Here is a 23,066-nt window from a genome sequence, read left to right as displayed (position 1 = left end):
AATATTACATTAATTTTCTAAAGAAGATTGCATAGAAATACCTACATTTGTGATTTAGTTAAAGAGACAGTCCAGAGATACAGTAGTAGCCTTTAGATATTCCTTTTTTATGTCTCATTACTTCATACCTTCATGACATTTTACTGGGTATACCAACACAAGCTTGTTTTTAGTCTAATAAGCTTGCAGAGTGTAAAGAAAGGACTAAAGGAAATATTCTGAAAACTATTTTCTTGTTTAACAGAAACACAACTGTACACCTTCTGAAAAAAAAACTTAATTGCCTTGTTAACTTGTCATAAAACACTTCTTTGAAATTGGACAGAAAGACAATAAAACTCACCAAAACTAGGATAGTGTGTTCCAACAATCACCGACTCTGGTTTGGTTGAAATAAACCCTTAATCCACTGAGTGAGATGGGAAAATATTCCCTGCTGACTCTGCTGTTTCTGGCCTGTACTAATCAGTCCTGACATCATTCCCATCACTCCAAGTCTTTCTCAGCTCAACTGCCTGTTCCACCAGTTGAGAGTAGACACTGACCTCTGGTGCGCACTTTATCACCATCATTAAAATAAAAAGAGGAGGGTTTAATTGATGGTATTTAAAATCAAACTGTCGGGACATATACCATGGTATACAGTAATACCTTGATACCGCCAACGCCTAATTTTTGTGTAGTCTGAAGTTAAGTCAAACAGCAATGTTACATGTATATCTTGGCTCAGTTGTTGAAAGTCTATTGGATGAAACAACATAATCATGATCCCATGTGCATCCAGGAATTGAGCAAATCTAAGCAAGTGCACTAAGGCAGGATAAGGGAGAAGCTTTTTTTCTAGCTTTGTCTAAAGTGAGGCCTCAGTCTCAGGCATTGAAAGCCCTGATATAAAATTTAATCTACTGTTTGAAATCTATGTATTTGTATTCACAGTGTGTGGAGGTTACCTGACTGGCCCTGCTGGTTCCTTCAGTTATCCCAACACCCCAGGTCATGATGAATACGATCACCAGGTCAGCTGTGCCTGGGTGATACGCACTGACTCAAACAAGGTCAGTTGAGTGAGAGCACTTGGGTCAAATGTTTACTGTGTTTCTGGACAGGTAGTATTGCTGTCATGTTTTAGCTTCTCATGTAACAAAATACATATGTATGTAAAGGTTATCTCGATTGATTGAATAAATGAATCATCCTATTTCACTGTAGTATTGATATCTAATACATGTTTGTTTTTGACATCCTCTGCATTTATCATGATGGGGAAGCATTGTTGGAATTGTGCACTTATTAGTTTTTTTGTCTGATTAACTTTTCTCCAACTGCATTCTGCGAAGACCCGCCCTACTCCACCTCTGATTGGCTAGTACTCGTGTGGGGAAAAAATAACACCACGGCAGCTTTATGGTACATGTTCACAGGGTCCATCATTTACCCACTTCCTATTCCTTGTCTAAATCCATGCTGTGCAATGCATTGTAGTAGCATGGACGCAAGTTTCGAGCGATTGGGCAGCGAGTTGCCCACTGCTCAAGCTTAGGTTCTGGCTACTTGATGCAAATCATGGGTATGCAGCCACTCTCCTCTTGAAACTCTAGAAAATATTTTCAACTAAACCTTCTCAGTCTAACATGAAGACAGATTTATCAGCTGCATAGCTTATTTCTCACATAAAATGTTTTCAGAAACGCATTTCATTGAACAGGCAGCTCACAAGCGTTTGTTCAATCAGGTGCAGCCATCGCAGTTTTACAGTAGGAAAAGTCTGAGCATTTTAGTCTAGTTTTAGTTGACTAAAAGTCTGAGCATTTTAGTCTAGTTTTAGTGGACTAAATGTCTGAGCATTTTGGTCAAGTTTTAGTCGACTAAAAGTCTGAGCATTTTAGTCTAGTTTTAGTCAACGAAAACCTATGACATTTTAGTCTAGTTTTAGTCAAAGAAAATTGTATATTAGTCTCTTTTTAGTAATGCAATTATATTTAATCAGTATAATAAAAGTACCTAGAAGTATTGACGAAACCAACATTTTCTTTTAGCCAAACCCATGAAGATATCTTTAGTTTACATGCATGTACAGGTCTAGAATAAGTAATCCAATTTATGTTGATGCCAAATTCAGTTCAGTGTTATATGCTCTGGGAAATACAAACCTAGTGAAAGTTTTTGGCCAACAAGGGATGCTTACTGCACTTACAGAGTGAGTCAGTCAGGTAGGAACTAAAAACACACTTTACACTCACACAAACAAATACACATACACACACTAGTCACACACACAAAGGCTAGTCACACACACAGACACACACGCTAGTAACACACACACACTAGTCTCACACACACGCTAGTCTCACACACACACACACTTTTTCTCAGCTCTAGTGGCTAACGCTAATCCTAGCGTTAAAACCCGACACATTAACCGTAGCATCGTGTCACATGAGCTTAATAAAACAGAAAGTATTGTTACGTTAATGTCTGAACCTACCTAAATTTCATTATGGGATGCCCTGAGATGTCTCTGAAGATTCGTGGTGTTTATTCCTGTGATTTTGTGGTCGCATTTCTCCCTTTCTTTTTCCACAGCACATCCCGTTTTCTTTTCCACGTGAAAGTGTTTCTTCTTTTTCTCCCAAACACGACCCTCGGCTGGTGTCAGTAATTTTTCTTTAGTGGGGATTGAGGAAGTGAGGAAGTGACGCCCAGACGCGGGACTGGGAAAAAACTACAAAATTATAATAATAAAAACGTGACTACATGAGATGAAACAACGTTATTTCGTCGTTATAACGAAAATGAAGAGACATTTTAGCATAGTTTTTATTTTGTAAACCACATTTTGTCTTGTTTTTATTCGTCAACGAAATTGCATTATATATTTAGTCTTAGTTATCGTCACATAACCAGCATTTTCGTTTTGTCTCGTCTAGTTTTCGTCACTTTATAAAGGTTCATTGACGACAATATTTCATCATCATTTTAGTTGACGAAAGCAACACTACAAGTAACCTGACTTTCCCAGATGGATTGATTCTCATCTGCTCAGCATGTTCATCTGGGAACTCTGGTTTGAATATATTTTAGGAAGGGGCGAAAATAATGGTTGCTGATTGGATAAACCATCTATCTATCACCAACATACGGGCCAAATCAACCAATCAGATCCTCAAAGCGTTTGACGTAATAACATTGTTATTACGTCACATGTGGTAAAGGTAATCAACATGTGGGTAAAGGATATTTTCCGTTTGTGTAACGTGAATTTACGGATAAAAGGCCCAATTTCAGGTGCCCGGTCCATATTCAACAGAAGGATGCCAGAGAAAAACGTTATTGAGCAGCTTGCTCCATAGCTGTGCTCATTTCATCTGTGGAAGCCTCCATGTTGTTTATACTGAAAAGTCTCTTCTTGTTTCGATACTTAAATCCGCCTTAAAATCAACGTTGATTGGTTCAGTCGCTTGGCAAACTTTTCCGAATTTTCTCCACTGAATGTTACCAGATCGATCTGTGAATAAAATACAATGGAGCTCAGAGATCAGGATGTTCTCACAAGGCTAAGTGACAAGCCCATCAAGCGTGTAATGCTGGGAAGTAGTGCGAGCATTCACCAGTAAAACACCACTGAGGACACATACCATTAAGCTGCCTTTCATGCCGCAGGCAGCAAAGGGAAAGCAGTTTTGACCAAGGTGACAGAGGTATGAAGAGATTGCTACCCAGGTGAACGCGCACAGAATTTTCTCTTCCGATAGAGTTCACAGTGCTGAGCTTTGGATGGTGTCAGGAACCATTTTCAAAAAAGGCTTTGCTTTTTTGGAAAACTGTCTTGAAAGAAGTTGTACATATGGTACAATTCATATCAGAAGGATCGCTGACCCCTGCATTAGTGGATGTGATATATTTTATAGAGCAGACTGACAGAATGATATGTTCTCTGTGTTTTAGATTCTGCGTATTACCTTTCCTTTCTTTCATCTGGAGAGCAGCACCAACTGCAACTATGACTTCCTTCAGATTCATGATGGGGACAGTGCCTCGGCTTACATGATCGGAAAATACTGTGGCCAAAATAACCCGCAGGAGCTCTACAGCTCCCACAATTCCCTATATTTCTGGTTTCGCTCCGACCACTCTATCAGTGCTGGTGGCTTCACAGTGTCTTGGCAGTCTCAGGAACCAGGTAGGGGTGTTCCATCTGTTTTGGTTTGGGTAATGAGTAATCCTTAATGAGTAGGTTAGTGAGTGTTAGAGAGGTTAACAGATGTCTGGTTTCATGTAAATAATATAAATAGGAGATGGCTGATATGAGACATACAACAAAAACGGTGATTTCATTTTTGCACATGTCCAACTGTTTGACTGAAAATTTGACTGTGCTGCTGCAAATTGTTAGTGGTTACGGCCGAAGTGCTAAATAAATGTTCATTCTTCCCTGAAATCTCCCGTTCATGTTAGTGTGTGGAGGCCAACTAACTGCCCCCTATGGCAACATCAACTCACCTGGTTACCCTGGAAACTATCCACCTAGCCGAGACTGCTATTGGACAGTGACAGTGGAGCCTGGCTTGCTTATTACCTTTGCATTTGGGACTCTCAGTCTGGAGCAGCACACTGATTGCAACTATGACTTCCTAGAGGTGAGAAGTGCTAGATAGGTCAAATCAATTAATAAAACAATCATGTTCAATAACAGTTCAACTGTCATAGCCAGATTTTGTGTGTCCAATATAAACGGCACTTCTTAAGCATTTGCCTTCAGAGCAGGCTGATTGCTTGGTGCCCAGAAGTGCTTCTTGCAGCATTCTTGAGAATTTCTCACATGATAAATTTCACACTCAACACTACACACCCTTGGGTCCTCAGCAATAACAAATGTGAAGTTGATCAGTCTTGCATATATGAGTGTCCTGTGCATATTTCAAACGTATACAGACAGAGAGCTATTGAACTTTGATCAAAACTGTTCAGTTGTTTCATTTTTAGCTATGTTGTCAAGTTTCTGCATCATATGCCACTAGTGAGCCACTCTATGCAACAAGCCTACCATGTAGAATAACCTTTAAACTTCTTGCAGTCTTTCTATTGATTGTCTTGCATGGCCAAATATTGTAGATCCGAGATGGTCTTCTACCCGAAGACCCAGTTCTGGGGAAGTACTGCAGTACTGCATCACCTGCTCCCCTGCGGACCACGGGTCCAGCTGCATGGGTCCACTTCCACTCCGACTTTAGTGTCTCTGACCGAGGCTTCCACATTACATACACAACATCACCAAGTAAGAAACTGTGCATACCAATTGTACACCATGTCATAATTTAACACATACATACAGGCTGCAAATGTCTCTCATGTAATTTATTGTAAGATTATTCTTGACCTTGGGAGCAGTTTAACAGGAGAGGACACCTACATCAGTGGTCTTGTCATCAGCCCTTAGTGATCCAAATAAGTTAAGGCCGCTCTCAGTATAGTTTATCAGTATCACTGCTCTAGTTAAAACAAACCCCAATGATTTGCAAATCATTGAAACATCAAATGAAATTGAACACAAATTGTATTTGAAAATTTCCTCATTTAGAATTTGATGCCAGCAACACATTTGAAAAAAGGTGGGAAATTTCAATTTGCCAAAATCATAAGCAAAATACAATGTATAAATTCAAACAGGCCAAATTCAGTGTATAAAATTCAGTGTATACAATTTATCTGGGGAACCAAGGAAGAGAAATCGATTCCAGATACTACTCACAGAGAGCTGTGACAAGAGTGGCTGCTAGTTGGTTAATTCCCCCACAAATTATGGATATATAAACGTTATAATCTATTATCCACCATACTTTCGTGCAGGGATGCTGAAAAATGAAGCCAACATGCAGTTCCTCGAATGACCACTTGATGCTGGCTCCCAAAGGGAATGAATCCCCATAGAACCCAACTATATAGCAGAAATAAACATGTTTACAGCAAAATTATTTTGGTCTGGATAGTTAATTTCACTTTTTATGACATTGGTGAAATTTTATACAACTCAATTATTCAATTATATTAAAGTTATCTGTAAGATTTTCATCTCAAGAGTGAAAAACAACAGTAAAGCTATGGTGATTGATCATATGACCCACTAATGAAACCGCTTGTATAGATGAATCAGGCAAAGCACCGGAAGTGAACAAGCAGTCATTGCTGCGGTGGTGTCTCCCTCCAGTATGGGCGTGATTGAATGGGAGCTGTCATTAAAAGTGAACCTTTTTTACAACCTTCACCTCATTGAGAGTACTTGTGATTATTTACCTCCATTACGGATTAACTCAGTTGGGAACCGTAGGGTCGCCGGTTCGAGTCCCTGTGTGGACCATGAATGGAGTGTGGACTGGTGGCCAGTTCATCTCCTGGGCACCGAACCCCCAACTGCTCGGGGCGCCGATCCATTGGCAGCCCCCTCGCTCTGACATCTCTCTATTATTTGCATGTATATAGGTCCAGTTGGTGTGTATTTCGGGCCTGTGTGTGTGTAACCTGAATAACAACAATAATAACAAAAATGGAATTTCCCCTTGCGGGATTAATAAAGGAATTCTTCTTCTTCTTGAGTTAATTTACGCTGAGCTAGCTAAACAGTGTTAGCTTAGCTGACATTTCTTTTTCACTGTGTCAAGCTAGGCAGCTGCATGCTGTTGACTGTGAGATTAATGACAGCACCCAAAACTGAGTGTGCTGTTTGGAACTAAGTCCCCTCTGGTAATTTTCTTGATCCACTTCTGGATGTGCACGCCCAGGGAATCAATGTTGACCGTACGGCCTCAGACAGGGGCGCTCTTCATGAGGTAATTGTTTGTGTCGTTCATTCAGTTTTTTTCCAAAGTTGAAGTTTCCCACCGCTTTTGGAGCAGCCGAGAATTGCACAGGTTCTTCCCAACTCCCTAGACATCATTGTTAAAAGTAATGCTGCATAAATGTACAGGTAAAAGTAGAAAAAGATACACTTCTAATGACAGCTCCAATTCAAGTGCGCATACTGGAGGGAGACGCAGTAATGGCAGTGCTGCTAGATGGTGAAACACACAAGTGGCTCGCCAAATCTGTCTATTTGCTGCTTTGCCAAGAACTACGATCTTAGTGTCTGTGGCGTCTTTCCTGCACTAAAATTCAATGCGGCACATCCAAGCTACTGCTGCCCCAGGGGCTGTCGACTCATCAGCAAGGACCAACGGAGCAGCTCTGCTTCTGACTGGAGCAGCAAGCCGCTGCAGTCGGGTGCAGAGCTTTTCCGTCTCACTGCAGTAGAACCTCCAGTGGGAGACAGAGGTCATCTAACCTCACTTAGATACAACACCGGTCCCCGCTCATGAAGGTAACCAAGGCAGCTGTGTCTGTCTGTGTCTATAGAACCTGGAGCTCACCACTGGCTTCCTTGAAGCTAACACTGACACCACGCTGCTAGAGGCAGAGTTTAGTTCAAACTTTGAACCTTAAACTTATCTCCTCAGAAATGTGAAGTTTTCGCGACACAATGCTTGTGGAAGCAATATCACATAAAGTTGCTTCCCATAGTTCTGCATAGCATCCAATCACAACGACAAGTCGAGACAATGATACTAGCCAATTACAGCACAGTAAGGCGGGACTAGGCAGAACACGGGGAGTGGCTGATGAAGGAATGAGATGCAGGATGCATACTGTATATATTAAAACAAAATTTTCTCTTGTAATATAAGGATGTGCTTCCCTACTTGTAACCATACAACATAGTTAATATTTAATACGGCTATAAATCCATTGTCTCATGCTGCCATCTAATGTTTAGGTACTAATGTCTGTAAACGTTTGTTTTTAAAAGGTGCTATAAGCATAAAGTGATTATTAATGTCATGACAGAAAAAGCTTAATGAGTCCTATTTGTCACTGTCTTCACGTGGTGTAGTGTACTTGGTAGGCAGATATGTATTGCACATGAGACAGTGAGAATTGGGAACCTGTGGTAGGATAATGCAAGCTTCGGCTTTTCTACTTTGAACTCTGTCTCTATGCTATGCTTTATGAAATGAGCTGCACAGATAATGGAACTCACCCTGGGATGTGTTGTGTCTTAGGTGACCCTGGTTGTGGTGGTACCTTCACTGACAGTGAGGGCATCATCATCTCTCCCAACTGGCCGAACGACTATGCCCACAACCGCCAGTGTATCTATTTGATCAGGTTGCCAGTTGGTGAAAAGGTGGCCCTTAACTTCACTCACATGAACCTGGAGGCTCACGGAAGCTGCACTTTTGACTATGTGGAGGTATGAATTGTTTATGACTCACAACCTTATATCATGATGCTCAAATAACCCATATCTTCCAAAAACCACATAGCAGTGGCGGCTGCTGGTCTTTCAAGGAGGGGAAGCTAATTTTTCCGGCCTACATCATAAATGTGTTTGTCTATTTATATGTAAATTCTAGAAGTCCAGGCCAGCCCGCTGCCCCATAGACCCCCAGAGACGCTGAGCGTCGATGGGCGGGACAAATCCCAGCATTTATCCAATGAGCGTTTAGTTTCGCTGCAGTGGAACAACCTGTTCTACACCTTCCCATTGAAGTCAGTAGAAGCTGAGCGTCCGACTGTGTAAAGCGCTGTGGGGATGAATGAGAAGGAAGTTGCGCCGGTTACCTGTGATAAGTAGCTGATTCTGAACAAAAGATGAAGGCTTTCTAGCGCGTATTTAGTCAATGAAATGTACAAACAGCGGTACATATTTTACCACTTTTTTTGGGTGACATTTTAGGGAAAGCTGAGCTTCACTTGCAGTCTTAGAGTAATCAATTAAGAGGCTCTTCTTAATTCTCTTTATTTTAAATTCAGTTTAAAATTATAATCCGTAAGATTTTCATCTAGTTAATTGTCTGATGAATTCCTATCCATCAAAAAGTGAGTGAAAACAATGGTGATTGATCATATGACCCACTAATGAAAGCACTTGTTGCCTTTTTGCCAAAGAATACCATCTTGTATGTCTGTGGAAACATTCCCTCGCTATATTCAAATGCGCCGAAAGGTTAGTTATGCTTTTTGCCCACAAGGTCACCGCAGATTATGCTGTGTTCCATTGTACTCGGAAATAGGGAACTGCCAACTTCTGACAAGTAAAAGTGCAATGAAACGGAATGTTCAAGTCTGAATTTTGAGTCAGGCTCGCTCTAATGTGTTTGACCGGTGCAGTAAAATTTTATTACTGCTGAAGACAATGGAGGATTGACAGACATATGGAGCATGTGAAGGCAGCACGAAGCATCTCGAAGGTGAGAGCTGCCAATCTAATTATGTCAAATGTGACAAAACTTCCTCCAGTGGGCATAAAAGTTTTTACGTTCCCCTGAGGTGTTTTGTTTTGTTTTTTTTCCAAATTTCATTATTGAGTTTTTGTAAATAAAAGTACACCAGTTGCATACTGAGTCAAAACGTCTACTTTAAAGTAAAAAGTAAAAACAAAAACCCCTACATGAATCCCACTATCCCTACCAACAACCCATGTCAGTAGTAGTCACAGTAAATAACTAGGTAATTACCTAATATATAACATAAGTAAATGATTATAGTAATATGAGACAAAATATAGTAAAAAATGATTATAGTAAAGTGAATAAAGTAATTAAAGGGAAAAAAAGAAGCAGTAGGGGGAAGTCTCTCCTTCCAATTATTAGGAAGCATCCTCAGCATCGTCAGGAGTAACAGTAAGACTATTACTAATAAGACCAGCAGTGAGTCCGAAATTTTGTGGAATGCTGTCAAAGATCCCCTCTGTGAAAACCTTAACTTCTCTAACTGTAGACATTTTAAAATTTCACGCATCCAACTGTTATGAGTCTGCGAAGAAACATGTTTCCAATGAAGGAGAGGCGAGCAGGGTGGTAAAGGCCATGACACCTGTAGTAATGGGCAGAATTTTAGACGGAGGGAGCACAAAAAGAGCAGTCAAATTTCAAAAAGGATCGGGTTCCAAATTTGTGTTTTAGTTTTAGAATGTCCCTCCACTGGATCTCAGTAGTGTTTATCCCCAAATCCTTTTCCCATGTATTTTAGGGTCATACAATGTCCAGGATTTGGACAAGGAGTGGGCTTTCTCTTTGAGATGTAGTTGGACAGCAGAGTCCAGGCCTGAGGAGTTAGCTCTCCTGTGTTGGGCCATGCATTTATGCAGTGGTTGTTTTGTTTCTCCAATGTAGAGATCTTTGCATTCCTCGTTGCATTGTGGGTGTGTGGTGTTCTGTCCTTGGGATGTACTAGTCTCTGTCTGAGTGTGTTACTGGGTTTGAAATACACAGGGATGCAGTGTTTGTTGAAGATCCTCCTGAGTTTCTCTGATACCCCAGCCACATACGGAATGACTGTTGTTTCTCTTGTTTTCTTTTTTTTTCTAAACCACTTTGGTTTTCTTTCTGGAATCAGCTGCCGTTTTCACAAAGGTCCAGCTGGGGTACCCGCAAGTTGTGAGGGCGCCTCTCAGGTGCTTGCGTGCTTCCCCTTGGGCCTGTGAGCTGGTGGGTACGTTATCAGCTCTATGTTGCAAGTGAGAGACACGCAGTTATTCAAAACTGGAGCAAGGATCAAAGCCCTGTGCAAGCCGTGCTGCTTCCTGAATTCAATCCATGGTATTGGTGATGACCAGATTAGGTGAGACCTCATGGGCAATTATGGGGAGCTGTGAGCAAATTGTAGAGTGCAAAGAGCAGGAGAGATCTTTTCTCAGTATGAGCCCAGGGCGGGCAGACATCTGTAACTCCACCATGGAGCCAATGTAAAAGTTTATTAATATTGCAAGCCCAGAAGAAGTGGTAGAAATTAGGGAGTGCTATTCCCCCTTCAGGTTTAGGTAGTTGGAGAATATGTTTTTTGATACGGGCTGGTTTATTCTGCCAAATAAAGGTGTCAAATTGTTGGTCTAGATTAGTAGAAAACGATTTATTTTGAAAAATTGGGAGGTGTTAAGAAAGACACAGAAACTTTGGTAGAATGACCATCTTTAACCCAATATTCAATTAATACCCCGAACCCAAACTGATCCAGAATTGATAAAACTAGGGAGGGAGGATGTAGGGTTTGAAATAAATAAGAGAAGGTCGTCTGCATATAAGGAGAGTTTGTGGACCAGGCCAAAACGAGTGATGCCTCATTCTGGTTTCTAAGCCAGATGGCTAATGGCTCGATGGCTATGTTGAACAACAAGGTTGAGAGCAGACAGTCCTGCCGGGTCCCACGTTTGAGAGGGAAATATGCTGAGCGGACACCGTTAGTGTTTACAGATGCATAGGGGGTTACATACAGAAGCTTAACCCAAGAAATAAAACTGGAATCAACGCCAAATTTCTACAAAATAAAAAATAGAAAGCCCCACTCCACCCGTACGAAGGCCTTCTCTGCGTATAGCGCCACTACGACCACGGGAGTGTCTGACCCAGGTGAGACTATGATGTTGAGCAGCCTTCTGGTGTTGAAGAATGGGTGTCTCCCTAATGTGAAGCCTGTCTGGTCTAGTGAAATTATTGATGACATCACACTTTGGAGGACGGAGGGTGAGGACCTTAGCAAGTATCTTAAAATCTATGTTTAAAAGTGAGACCAGTCTTTTGTTGCCACATGATGTAATATCCCTGTCTTTCTTCAGGAGCAATGAAATGGGCGCCTCATACAAGGTCGCTGGTAGTCTGCCTTCAGTAAAGGAGTCATTAAACATTCACAAAAGGACGGGGGCTAGTAATATTGAGTATGCCTTAAAGAACTCGACTGTAAAACCATCAGGAAGAGGAGATTTACTGTTTTGCATAGACTTGATCACTTCATGCACCTCCAACAGAGAGACGGGTCTACCGAGTTCCCTAGCGATATTTATATCAATCTGAGGATAAGTTAAGCAGTCTAAAGGATAAGGGGTTGCTGCAGTAATTGGGCCTAGACACTTTAGCACGTGTTTTAGCTTCTAGAGGGCACTTTAGCATGTGTTTTGGCTCCCAAGAGGGAACTTTAGCACATGTTTTTCAATAATTGGCCACAAGGGCGGTGTGGCGGCCCCTCCTGCCTCCCCCCTGTGCACGCTTATGGTTCTGTTATAGCAAACATTTACCACACATGGCTGAAAAGCTGTTTCCGCTCTTAGGAAATATCTTCCCAGATATTGCCAAAATGTGTCTTTGTCTCCAGACAGTTTGAAAAGTGGACAATACTAGCTGACAAGTCAGAACTATTAAAACTATCCCAATTTCAATATAACCAACTTTCTCAAGACCTCTGCATTTTTCATGGATGTGGTTAGATGACTGAGGCAACTTGTTTTGTTTCTGGTTATCATCTGCTCAACATAATTCTCTTGACATTTGAATGGAAACACTGCTTCTTTTTAGTTTCTAACTGTTGCTGACAAATGTAATACATTTCGTCATAGTTCTCCTTTTCAGAGGTTGCTTTTTCTTTAGTTTTAGTCTTGTTTTTATTGTGTAAAATAGGTGTTTTCACTGACAAAATTACACTGCGTCTTACCCACCTTCTCCTTCAGGTTCGTGATGGCAGAATGGAGACTGACCCTCTGATAGGGAGGTACTGTGGGATGTCCCTGCCATCTCCCATCCTCTCGTCCTCCAACTCCCTGTGGATTCGTTTCAGGTCAGACAGCTCAGTCAGTCGGGCTGGTTTCAGGGCTGTCTACACCGTTGGTGAGATACACACTCACACGCTTTGGCTGCTTGTGCACACATGCTGGTAGTGAGATATGTATGTCATGGATAATCTTAGGGCGCACTCACACTGTCCACACTGCCCCGTGCTTTAGGGTACTTGTCCCCACCTCCCTCTCCCCTCACGCCCCAGGCCCGTTTGTACTCACTACACTACCTGGGCCTCGGTGCGAATGCTTCTTGCCTGCCTATACGCCATCACGGTGTAACACGTCACACGCGTTGATTGACGTCATCGCGATGCGTCACTTTGTTTACAAAAGCGCACAGTCTTTTGGCTACATAATGGAAAGCAGCGCAGAAAACAGGGTAACCTTTTTTGGCTTTGTGCATCACACCAACGTGAACCTTTTGCCGCCATTTTTTAAAATGACTGCGCATGGTCATTGGCCGGCAAGCGTACCGCGCCTAGGCGCGGTACGGTTGCACTCACACTGCTCTAAGGCACTAGACTTTAGCCATGAAACGTGCTTGGGCACGGTACGGATTGACAGTGTGAGTGTGCCCTTAATTAGTGATAGACCGGTACATCGGCTGGCAGATGCGGGGTGCTGCGTTCAACGATAGCTTTACTGCAATTATTTACAAACAGGCGTCTACAGGCTCTTGTAAGTCCAATAAATGTTGATGTTAAAAATTGAGACTCGTAACATTTGTTATCATCATTGTGTCATTTTTATGATGTAAATTAAGGGAGCAAAAGTAGAATCAGCTCCAAATATCGGCTCAAGACAATCGGCACTACTTAAAAAAAAATTGGTATCAGCATTGGCCTTAAAATCCATATCAGTCGACCCCTAATCTTAATTGACTTGACATTGAATATCAGATTCTTTGGAATTAATCATGCATACAATCTGAATTGAAAGAATGCATTCAATCCAAAGACAATTAGTCTGTGGTGTGGAAAATCATTTGACCTTGCCTGATCAAAAATGAGGGCAGAGATTTGATAATCTGTTTTAGAATTGTCTTGAGAAGGAGACTGTGGTATTTCACAAATTCAAGTCAAATGACATTCTCAGAATTAGGACAGGTACTGTTTGACAGAAAAACGGATGAGCACCAGTAAACCATTAAGAAGTAATCATCACAGCAGGCAAAGATTTGAATCCCTGCAGAAGTCAAAACCCTTGACCAACCATTAACCCTTCTCTCCCCAGGTTGTGGGGGTACTTTGTCTGGGACTGGGCAGTTCCGCTCTCCCTACCACCCCAATGCCTATCCCCACAACAAGGTCTGTGAGTGGGTCATTAACCAGCCAGAGGGCTATGTTGTCACCCTCAACTTCCTGTCGTTCGACGTTGAGGGAGGCTCCTGCCGTTATGACTCTGTTGAGGTAAACAAATGTTAAAATAATTGTTGAAACCAAACTGTTGGTGTGGATGTTTATGATAACACATGAGAAAGTCATCAATAAAACTACAATATTATATTATATATGGATTGTGGCAGGAAAGATTTCCTATATCTGTTGCTACGACAGCGAAGCTGGAGCAGCCTTCTGGAGAAGGTGCTCTGCTGTCTGACCAGTGTGAGTTGGACAGGGTGGAGAGGATTATCCATGATGGATAACAGTTTTTTCAGTGTCCTCCTCTCCACCACAGCCTCCAGAGTGTCCTGTTTGCAGCCAATCACAGAGCCAGCTGTCCTGATCAGTTTGTTGAGTCTGTTGGTGTCGCTGTGATGCTGTTTCCCCAACAAACCACAGCAAAGAAAAGTACACTGGCCACCACAGACTGATAAAAGATCTCCAACATCTTGCTGCACACGTTGAAGGATCTCAGCTTCCTCAGGAAGTAAAGTCTGCTCATCCCCTTCTTGTAAACAGCTTCAGTGTTAGATCTCCAGTCCAGTCTGTGGTTGATGGTAACACCCAGGTACTTGTAATCCTTCACCGCCTCCACATCCCTTCCCAGAATGCACAGAGGTTGGAAAGCCGTCTTCCTCTTCTTCCTGAAATCTATCACCATCTCTCTGGTCTTGCTGATGATCAGCCGCAGGTGATTCTGTCCAGCCCACTTCACAAAATTGTCTACCAGTGCCCTGTACTCCTCCTGTCCCTCACTTCTACACCCAACAACAGCCGAGTCGTCAGAAAACTTCTGCAGGTGACACGACCCAGTGTTGTACTGAAAGTCAGTGGTGTATAAGGTGAACAGGAAAGGAGACAGTACAGTCCCCTGTGGAGCTCCTGTATCACTAACCACCACATCAGACAGAACACTGCCCATACGGACAAACTGTGGCCTGTCTGTCAGGTAGTCAGTAATCCAGGAGATCATTGTGTCGTCTACTCCCATCACCCGCAGCTTCTCCCCCTGTAGCAGTGGCTGAATGGTGTTAAAAGCACTAGAGAAATCAAAGAATGTGATTCTCACAGTACCTCATCCACCATCCAGGTGCAATTGGGCTTGTTGCAGCAGGTAGATGACCGCGTCATCAACTCCCAAGTGGGGCTGGTCAGCAAATTGCAGAGGGTCTAGCAGGGCTCTCACCTGCGGCCTCAGGTTGACCAAAACCAGTCTCTTCAGCACCTTCATGACGTAAGATGTGATGGCCACTGGTCGATAGCCATTGAGGTCTGATGGTGTCGACTTCTTTGGAACAGGAACCAGGCAGGAAGTCTTCCAAAGCACTGCTACTCTCTCCTGACCAAGGAGACAGCTGACTGGCACATGTCTTCAGGATCCTGGGGCTGATACCGTCAGGGCCTGCAACCTTATGCTGGTGGAGTCTCTCCAGCTGTCTCCTAACCTGGCCTGCAGTCAAAGTCATGTGGGGGAGGCTGCTGGTGTCTTCAGTGGAGGACGAGGAGGTGGAGGAGGAGGAGACAGAGGAGGAGGAAGAGGTGGAGGAGGAAGAGGGAGGAGGAGGAGAGGTGCTGCACAGGAGAGCTCACAGCGGGGGATTGAGGGGGGAGGGGGAGGAAGCATTTAGGGCAGTGAGGGTGTGTGGGGGTCATGGAGACGACAGAAGGCTGTGCGCTGAACCTATTGAAGAATCTGTCCAGCTAGTATGCCCTCTCCAGGTTGCCTGATGACTGTCTGCCGCTCACCTTACACCCAGTGATCTGCTTCATACCAGTCCACACATCCCTCAAATTGTTCTGCTGGAGTTTGGCCTCCAGCTTCCTCCTGTAGACTTCTTTACAGGTCCTCAGCATATCCCTGAGTTCATGCTGCACTGTCCTCAGTTCTTCCCTGTCTCCAGACCTTAACGCCCTCTTCTTTTTGTTAAGAAGGGCTTTCAGGTCATGGTGATCAACAGCTTATTATTAGGGAAGCGGCGTACAGTCTGGGTTGGCATGCTGGTGTATTCACAGAACCTAATGTATTCTGTGATGCAGCGGTCATGCTGTCCAGATCCTCTGCATGTCTGTCGACTCAAGTCAAGTCCTGTAGTGCATCAGCAGCCTCCTGAGTCCCCCTCCCTTATGCTCCTAGTGTGGACAGGCTGCCGCTGAACAAGGGGAATATACTTACGGGTCAGCAGAACCAGGTTGGGGTCAGATCTTCCAAGAGGGGGGAGGGCTGTTGGACTGTATGCATCCTTAGCATTTGTATACAACAGATCCAGTGTGTTACAGTCTCTGGTGGGGCAGTCAACATACTGGTGAAATGTTGGAAGGGTTTTATCCAGTGAGGCGTGATTAAAATCCCCAGTGATGACAATAAATGGGATGCAGCGTCTTTATCTGGGCAACAGCGGAGTGGATGACGTCAAAGGCCAGCTCTTTCCGCTGCTTGTCACGTCCCTGTCCGCCCGAATAGTCCTGAAGCCGGGAATCGCCACGCTGTGGTCCAGGATGTGTGAGTGAAGCCACGTCTCCGTGAAACACAACTGCACTCACGATATTCCCTCTGAGCCTTTATCAGCACGGCGAGCTTGTCCGTCTTGTTCCCCAGAGACCTCCTGTTTCCCATGACGATCACCAGTCCAGCCAGTCTGTGTCACCTCCTCTTCACCCAACGTTTCACTCCAGCTCTGCAGCCACGGCGTCTCCTCCACAGCTCCTTCAGTACCTCAGGTCTGGCTCCCGGCAGCAGCACAGGTTCACACAGCGCAATCAGCTGGTCGCGTGTGTAAACAATGCGCTCAGTGATGCGCTCCTGACCCTCTGTTGCTAGGGTTAGCAAAAACATCACAAAAAGTGCCATAAAAGTTCAAAAACGGAAAAAAAGAAAAGAAAGGTGTTCGTCCTTGCCCAGTCTCCGGCAAAAGTTCATCAAAAACAAGAACACAAACACAACAAAACTTTTTAAAAACCCACGGGAGCTGCTGTTAAAGGCTGCCACCTAGTACGGCGCCTTAGCAACCAATTAACAAACAACAGTTATACAGTCAGATGAGATTAAAACTAAACTTTTTGGGCTGAACTCTAAGCTCTATGTTTGGCAGAAACCAAACACAGCACACCACCCAAAACACACCATACCTACAGTTAAGCGTGGTGGCAGCAGTATGTTGTGGGCTTGTTTCTCTTCAGCAGGGACTGGGCAGTTGGTCAGGATTGAAGAGAAAATGGATGCTGCCAAGTCCACCCAAATTCTTGAGGAAAACCTGCAGCCCTCTGTTAGACACTTGAAAATGGGCAGGTGGTTCACCTTCCGCCTGACAACAACCCAAAACACACCATCATAAAAACAACACATTGGCTAAAGGACATGAAGGTGAATGTCCTAGAGTGGCCTAGTCAGAGCCCTGACCTTAATCCTACAGAACATCTGTGGATGGACTTGAAGAGTGCAGTCCATCACCACTCACCCCAGAATTTGACTTAACTCCAACAGTTCTGCAGGAAGAATGGGGAAATATTTCCCAATCTAGGTGCTCAACGCTGGTAGAGACAAATCCAAACAGACTGATGGCTGTAATTAAAGCAAAAGTATTAAATCTTTAAATCTCTTTTCAGAAATTTTGAAAAAAACGATTTCACTTGAATGTTGTAAGGCGAAATGTGTAAATCACGCTGGGAAAATATATATTGTTTTATGTATTATCATTTCAGGCTGCAAAACAAAAAAAGGGACTATTTCATAAGGGTATCTAAACTTTCTATAGACACTGTATACATCACTAGTATAGACCAACATACCTGTTCAAATCTAATTGATAACCTGTGCTTTGCTGTCCACCATACATCATACCAGTTGTATTGTTTTACCTTGTGTTACTTTTGTTTGGTTGCTTTTAGTGAAAAAACACATGACATAAGTGTCTTTGATGTCATTTTTGAGTTATCATAGGTTACTTTGTGTTGTGTCACAAAAGAGTGTGTTATATACTATAGGGAGAGAGACTGATGGATGAAGGGGGGAATAAGACAATTCACCATGATGTCAAAGCAATAATATACGTTCTTCTGGGTGGCAAAAGCTGAATCATTCTCCAATGGCACCACTAGTAACCATGTCATTTGAGCAGGGCAAAGCGATCGAGGAAACAGAGTAAATGGCTTGAAAACTGGGTGATCTGCAAGTAGAATTATTTTACAGACTTCTAAGAATCTACAAGTGAAATATCCTATTTGCACATGAACATTCACGTGTCAAATTATTATGCCAAAGTGATCTTGATGAGAGAAAGCAGTAAGAACAACGCTCAGCCTGAGCGGCTCAGGTGGTGGTTTACAGTAAAAATATGTGACCCCTTCCTGGCGCTGGAAGTATAGTACGAGATAAGGTTACTAAAAAAAAGGTTTAACAAACAGGATCCTGAGCCCTTAGCAATTGATGGTGAATTGACTAAATTCCCTTTCACCAGTAGATGCTAGTATCACAGGCTTGCAACTACAATGAAATAAAGAAATAAAAGCGCCTCCACTGAGGACTAATTTAACTCACAGTCTGTAGGTAATACTGGTATTATTATTAGTAAATTATTGTTTTTATTATTTATTTATTATTATTATTATTATTATTATATTAGTAAAATGAAATATGCAGGACAACCTAAATGAAATGTATTACACAAGTACCGTAATTTCCGGACTATAAAGTGCACCTGACTATAAGCCGCACCAGCTAAATTTAGGGGAAAATACAGATTGCTCCATATATAAGCCGCACCCGACTATAAACCGCAGGCGTTTTGATGTGTAATTACCGTAGTATATAGGGGTTCCTGCTACCACGGAGGGGATTGTCGGGACAGAGATGACTGTTTGGGAACGCAAAGCGTCCCATTTATTAACAATAAATCTTTCAATCATTCAATCAAACTTTCACATCTTTGACATGGCGAACAGCATTCGTGCAGAGTACAAATAATACAATGGTGCAAAGTAATACAAAGTGCTCGCCTGTAACACGGCAGTAAAAGTGCAGTCCCGCGGCCGTTTACGTTATCAAAATAACCAGCCATTCATTGATGTCAAGGGTACGTGCAGCAGCTCTATTTCCTTCTTTGACAGCCAGATCGATTGCCTTTAACTTAAAAGCAGCATCATATGCACTTCTCCGTTTGTTATCGATGTTGAGGGTGTTTGCATGAACACTTCCTTCGCGAAAACTGTCGCTGAAGCTCTCCTACTCTTTGTTTTGCTTTCGTTACCTGGCGCCAGATGTCTGCCTCGGTCTCGCGCATCCTCGGTAGTGCGCGCCCCTGGTTACCGTAAGCTGTAGAAAAGCTGCACCGTTGTATAAGCCTCAGGGACCAGAACGACGGAAAAAAGTAGCGGCTTATAGTCCGGAAATTACGGTATATTTATTTGCTTCAATTCTAAGTTCTCTGTTGTACTCAAATTGTTTGTCCTTATTTGGTTCACTCTCTAATTATCTAGTGATAGTCAACATAAACCGTTTCCTTCTGTTGCTTTACTGTTATAAAACAATCATAGTCAACAAAATCCTCAAAGAAAATAACAAATGCAGACAAAAGTTTAGGCAAGTGTTTTTTACCCCTTGTTCTTGACTATTTAACTCTTATAATTAGTTCCCTTTTTAGCTTAACCAATATTTTTTACTAAGTCGCACTCCACGTGAAATATGAGACACAATTACATTTTAACACAGTCAGCAGTCAATGAAATTACACCTTGTGGGTGGTTAACCAGTTACACCTTTGGTTTTAAATGTTCAGAACAATACCAAGCGCTTTTTTTTTTACCATTGGGGCCCATGAGTTGGTGCACATATGAAAAACGAATCCTTAGATCCTTCTACATTCCGTTCCGATAGAGAAAACACCTTCGTTACTCACGCGGTAACGAAGAAGCAGTGTGGTAGAGTCGGTGAGCTGAGTAGATGGTGGAACAGCTTCAGTCGAGGTTTTAACAGGCAAGCGTCCGCGTAGCAACACGGGTCTGGCGGGTCCCCTCCTCACAAGGCAGTAGCGTTAGCGGCTAATTAACACAGTGCTCCAGCGAAGTCCTCGTCTTTCCCGGAACCTTGATGAAAAGCTGCGGCTGGCGTTTACAGCACACTGTCCCGCACGACAGTGCTAACATAAACCTCCATGTTTTACAGTTCACACTTAACGCTTTTTCAAAGCTAGTGAAAACAACAAACGCAGTTAACCTGACTGCACTTCACTCAAATTTAAAAAAACAAGTCCCAAACTGCGAGTTAATATTTGTGCCAATACTTTAACAGTATTTAAGTCTACAAGCATCAGTCACCTCGATATCAATTTTAGTTTTTCTGCTATGTTTGCTGCATTTTCACACACAACTCCCGCAAATAGATGAAAAGAGGGAAACAGAGGATTATGGGAAATTAAGTCCTACTCTACTCCGTCTTCAAGTATCAATATAGAAGGATAATCTGCATATTCCAATCATCACTAAGATCATAGAAACCCAGTAAAATAAACAAGGAATGTTCTTGCACATTTTAAGAGAACCCTACAAATATAAATTAAGAAGACTTTACAGTTTATTTTGGAACTGTCAAAGCATACCATTTTATTACGAAGGACTGAAGTATGGTCCCTGATGCTTGGACAACATTGATGTTAATGTGGACGACCAGCTGCTCCCAGTGTTTACAGGGAGGAGATCGGGCTGTCCAACTAGAGAGGAGCACATGGCTAATTCACCGGTGTTAGTGTCCTTCTGACCACTCTGGTTAACACAAAGATAAATCAGGCTGTTAAAATTGTATTTGGTTACAAATATATGAAGTTAGACTTTAGTTAACCTCCATTAAATTAACTCAAACATTACATCATCATTTATATTTGGTTACAAATATAAGAAGTAAGACTTTAGTTTAACTACATTAAAATAACTCTAAACATTACACCATCATTTATATTTGGTTACAAAGAGAAGAAGTTAGACTAGTTTAACTCCATTAAAATAACTCTAAACATTACACCATCACTTATATTTGGTTACAAAGAGAAGAAGTTAGACTTTAGTTTAACTCCATTAAATTAACTCTAAACATTACATCATCATTTATATTTGGTTACAAAGATAAGAAGTTAGACTTTAGTTTAACACCATTAAATCAAAGCATTACATCATCATTCATATTTGGAGGTTCAACAGAAGGTTTGATAGAATTTAGCCAAAAAGTTTTCGTCTGGTGACACAGATCGGTTATCTGTGAGAAAATGTCTCCACAAACACGATGATGGAGGTTTGGTCCGTTAAAAGAGGCTCCTCATCCACCAGGCAGTCTTGCGGTCTTCTCTGTAGCACTCGTACTTTTGACCATGTCCGCTCGCTTTAACCTCCTCACCCACAGGTTCAAGGAAATCGATAAAACCCTTCACCTTTTGCTGTTTATCTGGCAGGGCAACCCCAAACACAACACATTTTCATCATCACTTCACTTTCAGATCAACAACAATGTTCTTAACTATGTAACACTGTTTACAGTAGCCGGCCGGATCGCTTCAGGTCAATGGAAGCGTCTCATGTTCTGCCACCCGGAAGTATCTTGACGCCTGTTGTTTACAAACATTCTGAAATGCTTAATAGAGGATCAGTTATAAAGGTGCATGTTTCCTCCATCTTCCAGGTCAGGGATGGGTCCATGTCAAGCTCTCCTCTGCTAGGGACATTTTGTGGTGTTGAGATTCCCCCCAGACTCCAGTCCACTCAGAGATCTATGTACATCCGCTTCAAGACAGACTCCTCCATCAGCAACCATGGCTTTAAAGCAGCCTATGGCTCCGCCATAGAGGGTGAGAGAAGTATCAATATTTACAAAAAGGTTTGATTGTGGCTGCCCTCCTAGGTTAGAAACAATTATCTTGTATGTCACCACAGATAATGTTTATCGGTAACAAACTGTTGTCGTGCACACCTTTTATGCTTTGAAATGAATTTTATATAGTTAGGTTTTGTTTGGATCCACTCTGATAATTGTCTGCTTTAAAGTTGTTTCTCACCAGTGCAAGCAGGCATGGACAGATTATCTTGACAACAGGCCCTGGACACAAACTTGCCACAGACCCCTACACACAACATTCACACATGGTTTGGTTGCACAAAAGCAACCACAAACACACAGCAAGCATTTATCATGAAACTATATTTATTTTTGGCAGTTTCGTTCTATACAAGCCATGTACAGCAAATTAGCACACAGCAACATACAAAACACATTTTCAACAGTGCATATTGTGCGCGACAGCACAGACACAAGTAAACAACAGCATGGCAAAATTCACATAAAAAAAACATCACAACCCCAGATTTGCTTTTGTCCTGTACTTGGCCCACTGCTGACCACAGCAAACAAAGTCACACTGCAGAGCCAAACCACATTTTGCACTAGGCTGCAGTGGATATTGAAAAAAAGTGTCTCTTTTATCTCATAGTTTGCATCAAAAAAACAAAAAACATTAGAAATGATCTCTGGTAGGTAGGATCCTTAGTTCAGTCAACTTTGATAGAGGCAGTGGCCGTGCTATTCCATACCGGGCTCGGCCCAATTGGATGTTAAGCTAGCATCATCTTTGCTAAAGGTTGATAATGATAAATCCTTACTAGTGGTTTTACTCTTAAGACATTTTATGAAATGCATTTTTAAAAATTAAAACTGTAAACAGAATGCCAACTCATGAAGTAACTCCAGAATAGGCACCACCTGCTCCTGGTTAAAGAGAGTAAGGTAAGATAAACATTTGCCTCTGGTTTATTTCCATTCTGTGCAAGGGAAGGAGAAAATAAAACATTGGCCTCTGGTTTCCATCCATTCTGTGCGAGGGAAGGGGCGAATAAATCATTTGCTTCTAGTGGCAAACCAAATCTGTGTGGGGTTCAACTTTGAGGAACTTTGACCAGCACAAACTAGTGGTCAGTCGCCTGTATTCGATTGTGTGAGTGTACTGGTTTCATGTATAGTGACCAAAAGACACACCTAGACCAAAAGTGTGTTTTGTACCAGGATGTAGATATGT

The 23,066-nt window shown here is 42.3% G+C and overlaps 1 protein-coding gene across 1 annotated transcript in view; it reads left to right on the top strand.

Moving 5' to 3' along the window:
- The window catches only part of cubn (cubilin (intrinsic factor-cobalamin receptor)), a gene marked incomplete at both ends in the record, with an annotated part of 156,199 nt that overhangs the window by 33,243 nt on the left and 99,890 nt on the right, over positions 1 to 23,066 (top strand). The window contains 8 exons of the mRNA XM_083936559.1: positions 937 to 1,055; positions 3,946 to 4,180; positions 4,456 to 4,637; positions 5,113 to 5,275; positions 8,091 to 8,281; positions 12,530 to 12,686; positions 13,871 to 14,046; positions 21,680 to 21,845. Of these exons, the coding sequence (XP_083792685.1) occupies positions 937 to 1,055; positions 3,946 to 4,180; positions 4,456 to 4,637; positions 5,113 to 5,275; positions 8,091 to 8,281; positions 12,530 to 12,686; positions 13,871 to 14,046; positions 21,680 to 21,845 (1,389 nt within the window). The remainder of the gene's footprint in view (positions 1 to 936; positions 1,056 to 3,945; positions 4,181 to 4,455; positions 4,638 to 5,112; positions 5,276 to 8,090; positions 8,282 to 12,529; positions 12,687 to 13,870; positions 14,047 to 21,679; positions 21,846 to 23,066) is intronic.

The sequence above is a fragment of the Echiichthys vipera genome (assembly GCF_963691815.1).
Source record: "Echiichthys vipera genome assembly, chromosome: 21".
NCBI classification, from domain to species: Eukaryota; Metazoa; Chordata; class Actinopteri; order Perciformes; family Trachinidae; genus Echiichthys; species Echiichthys vipera.
The sequence above is the reverse complement of the archived record's forward strand: the minus strand, read 5'-3'. Positions and strand labels throughout refer to the sequence as shown.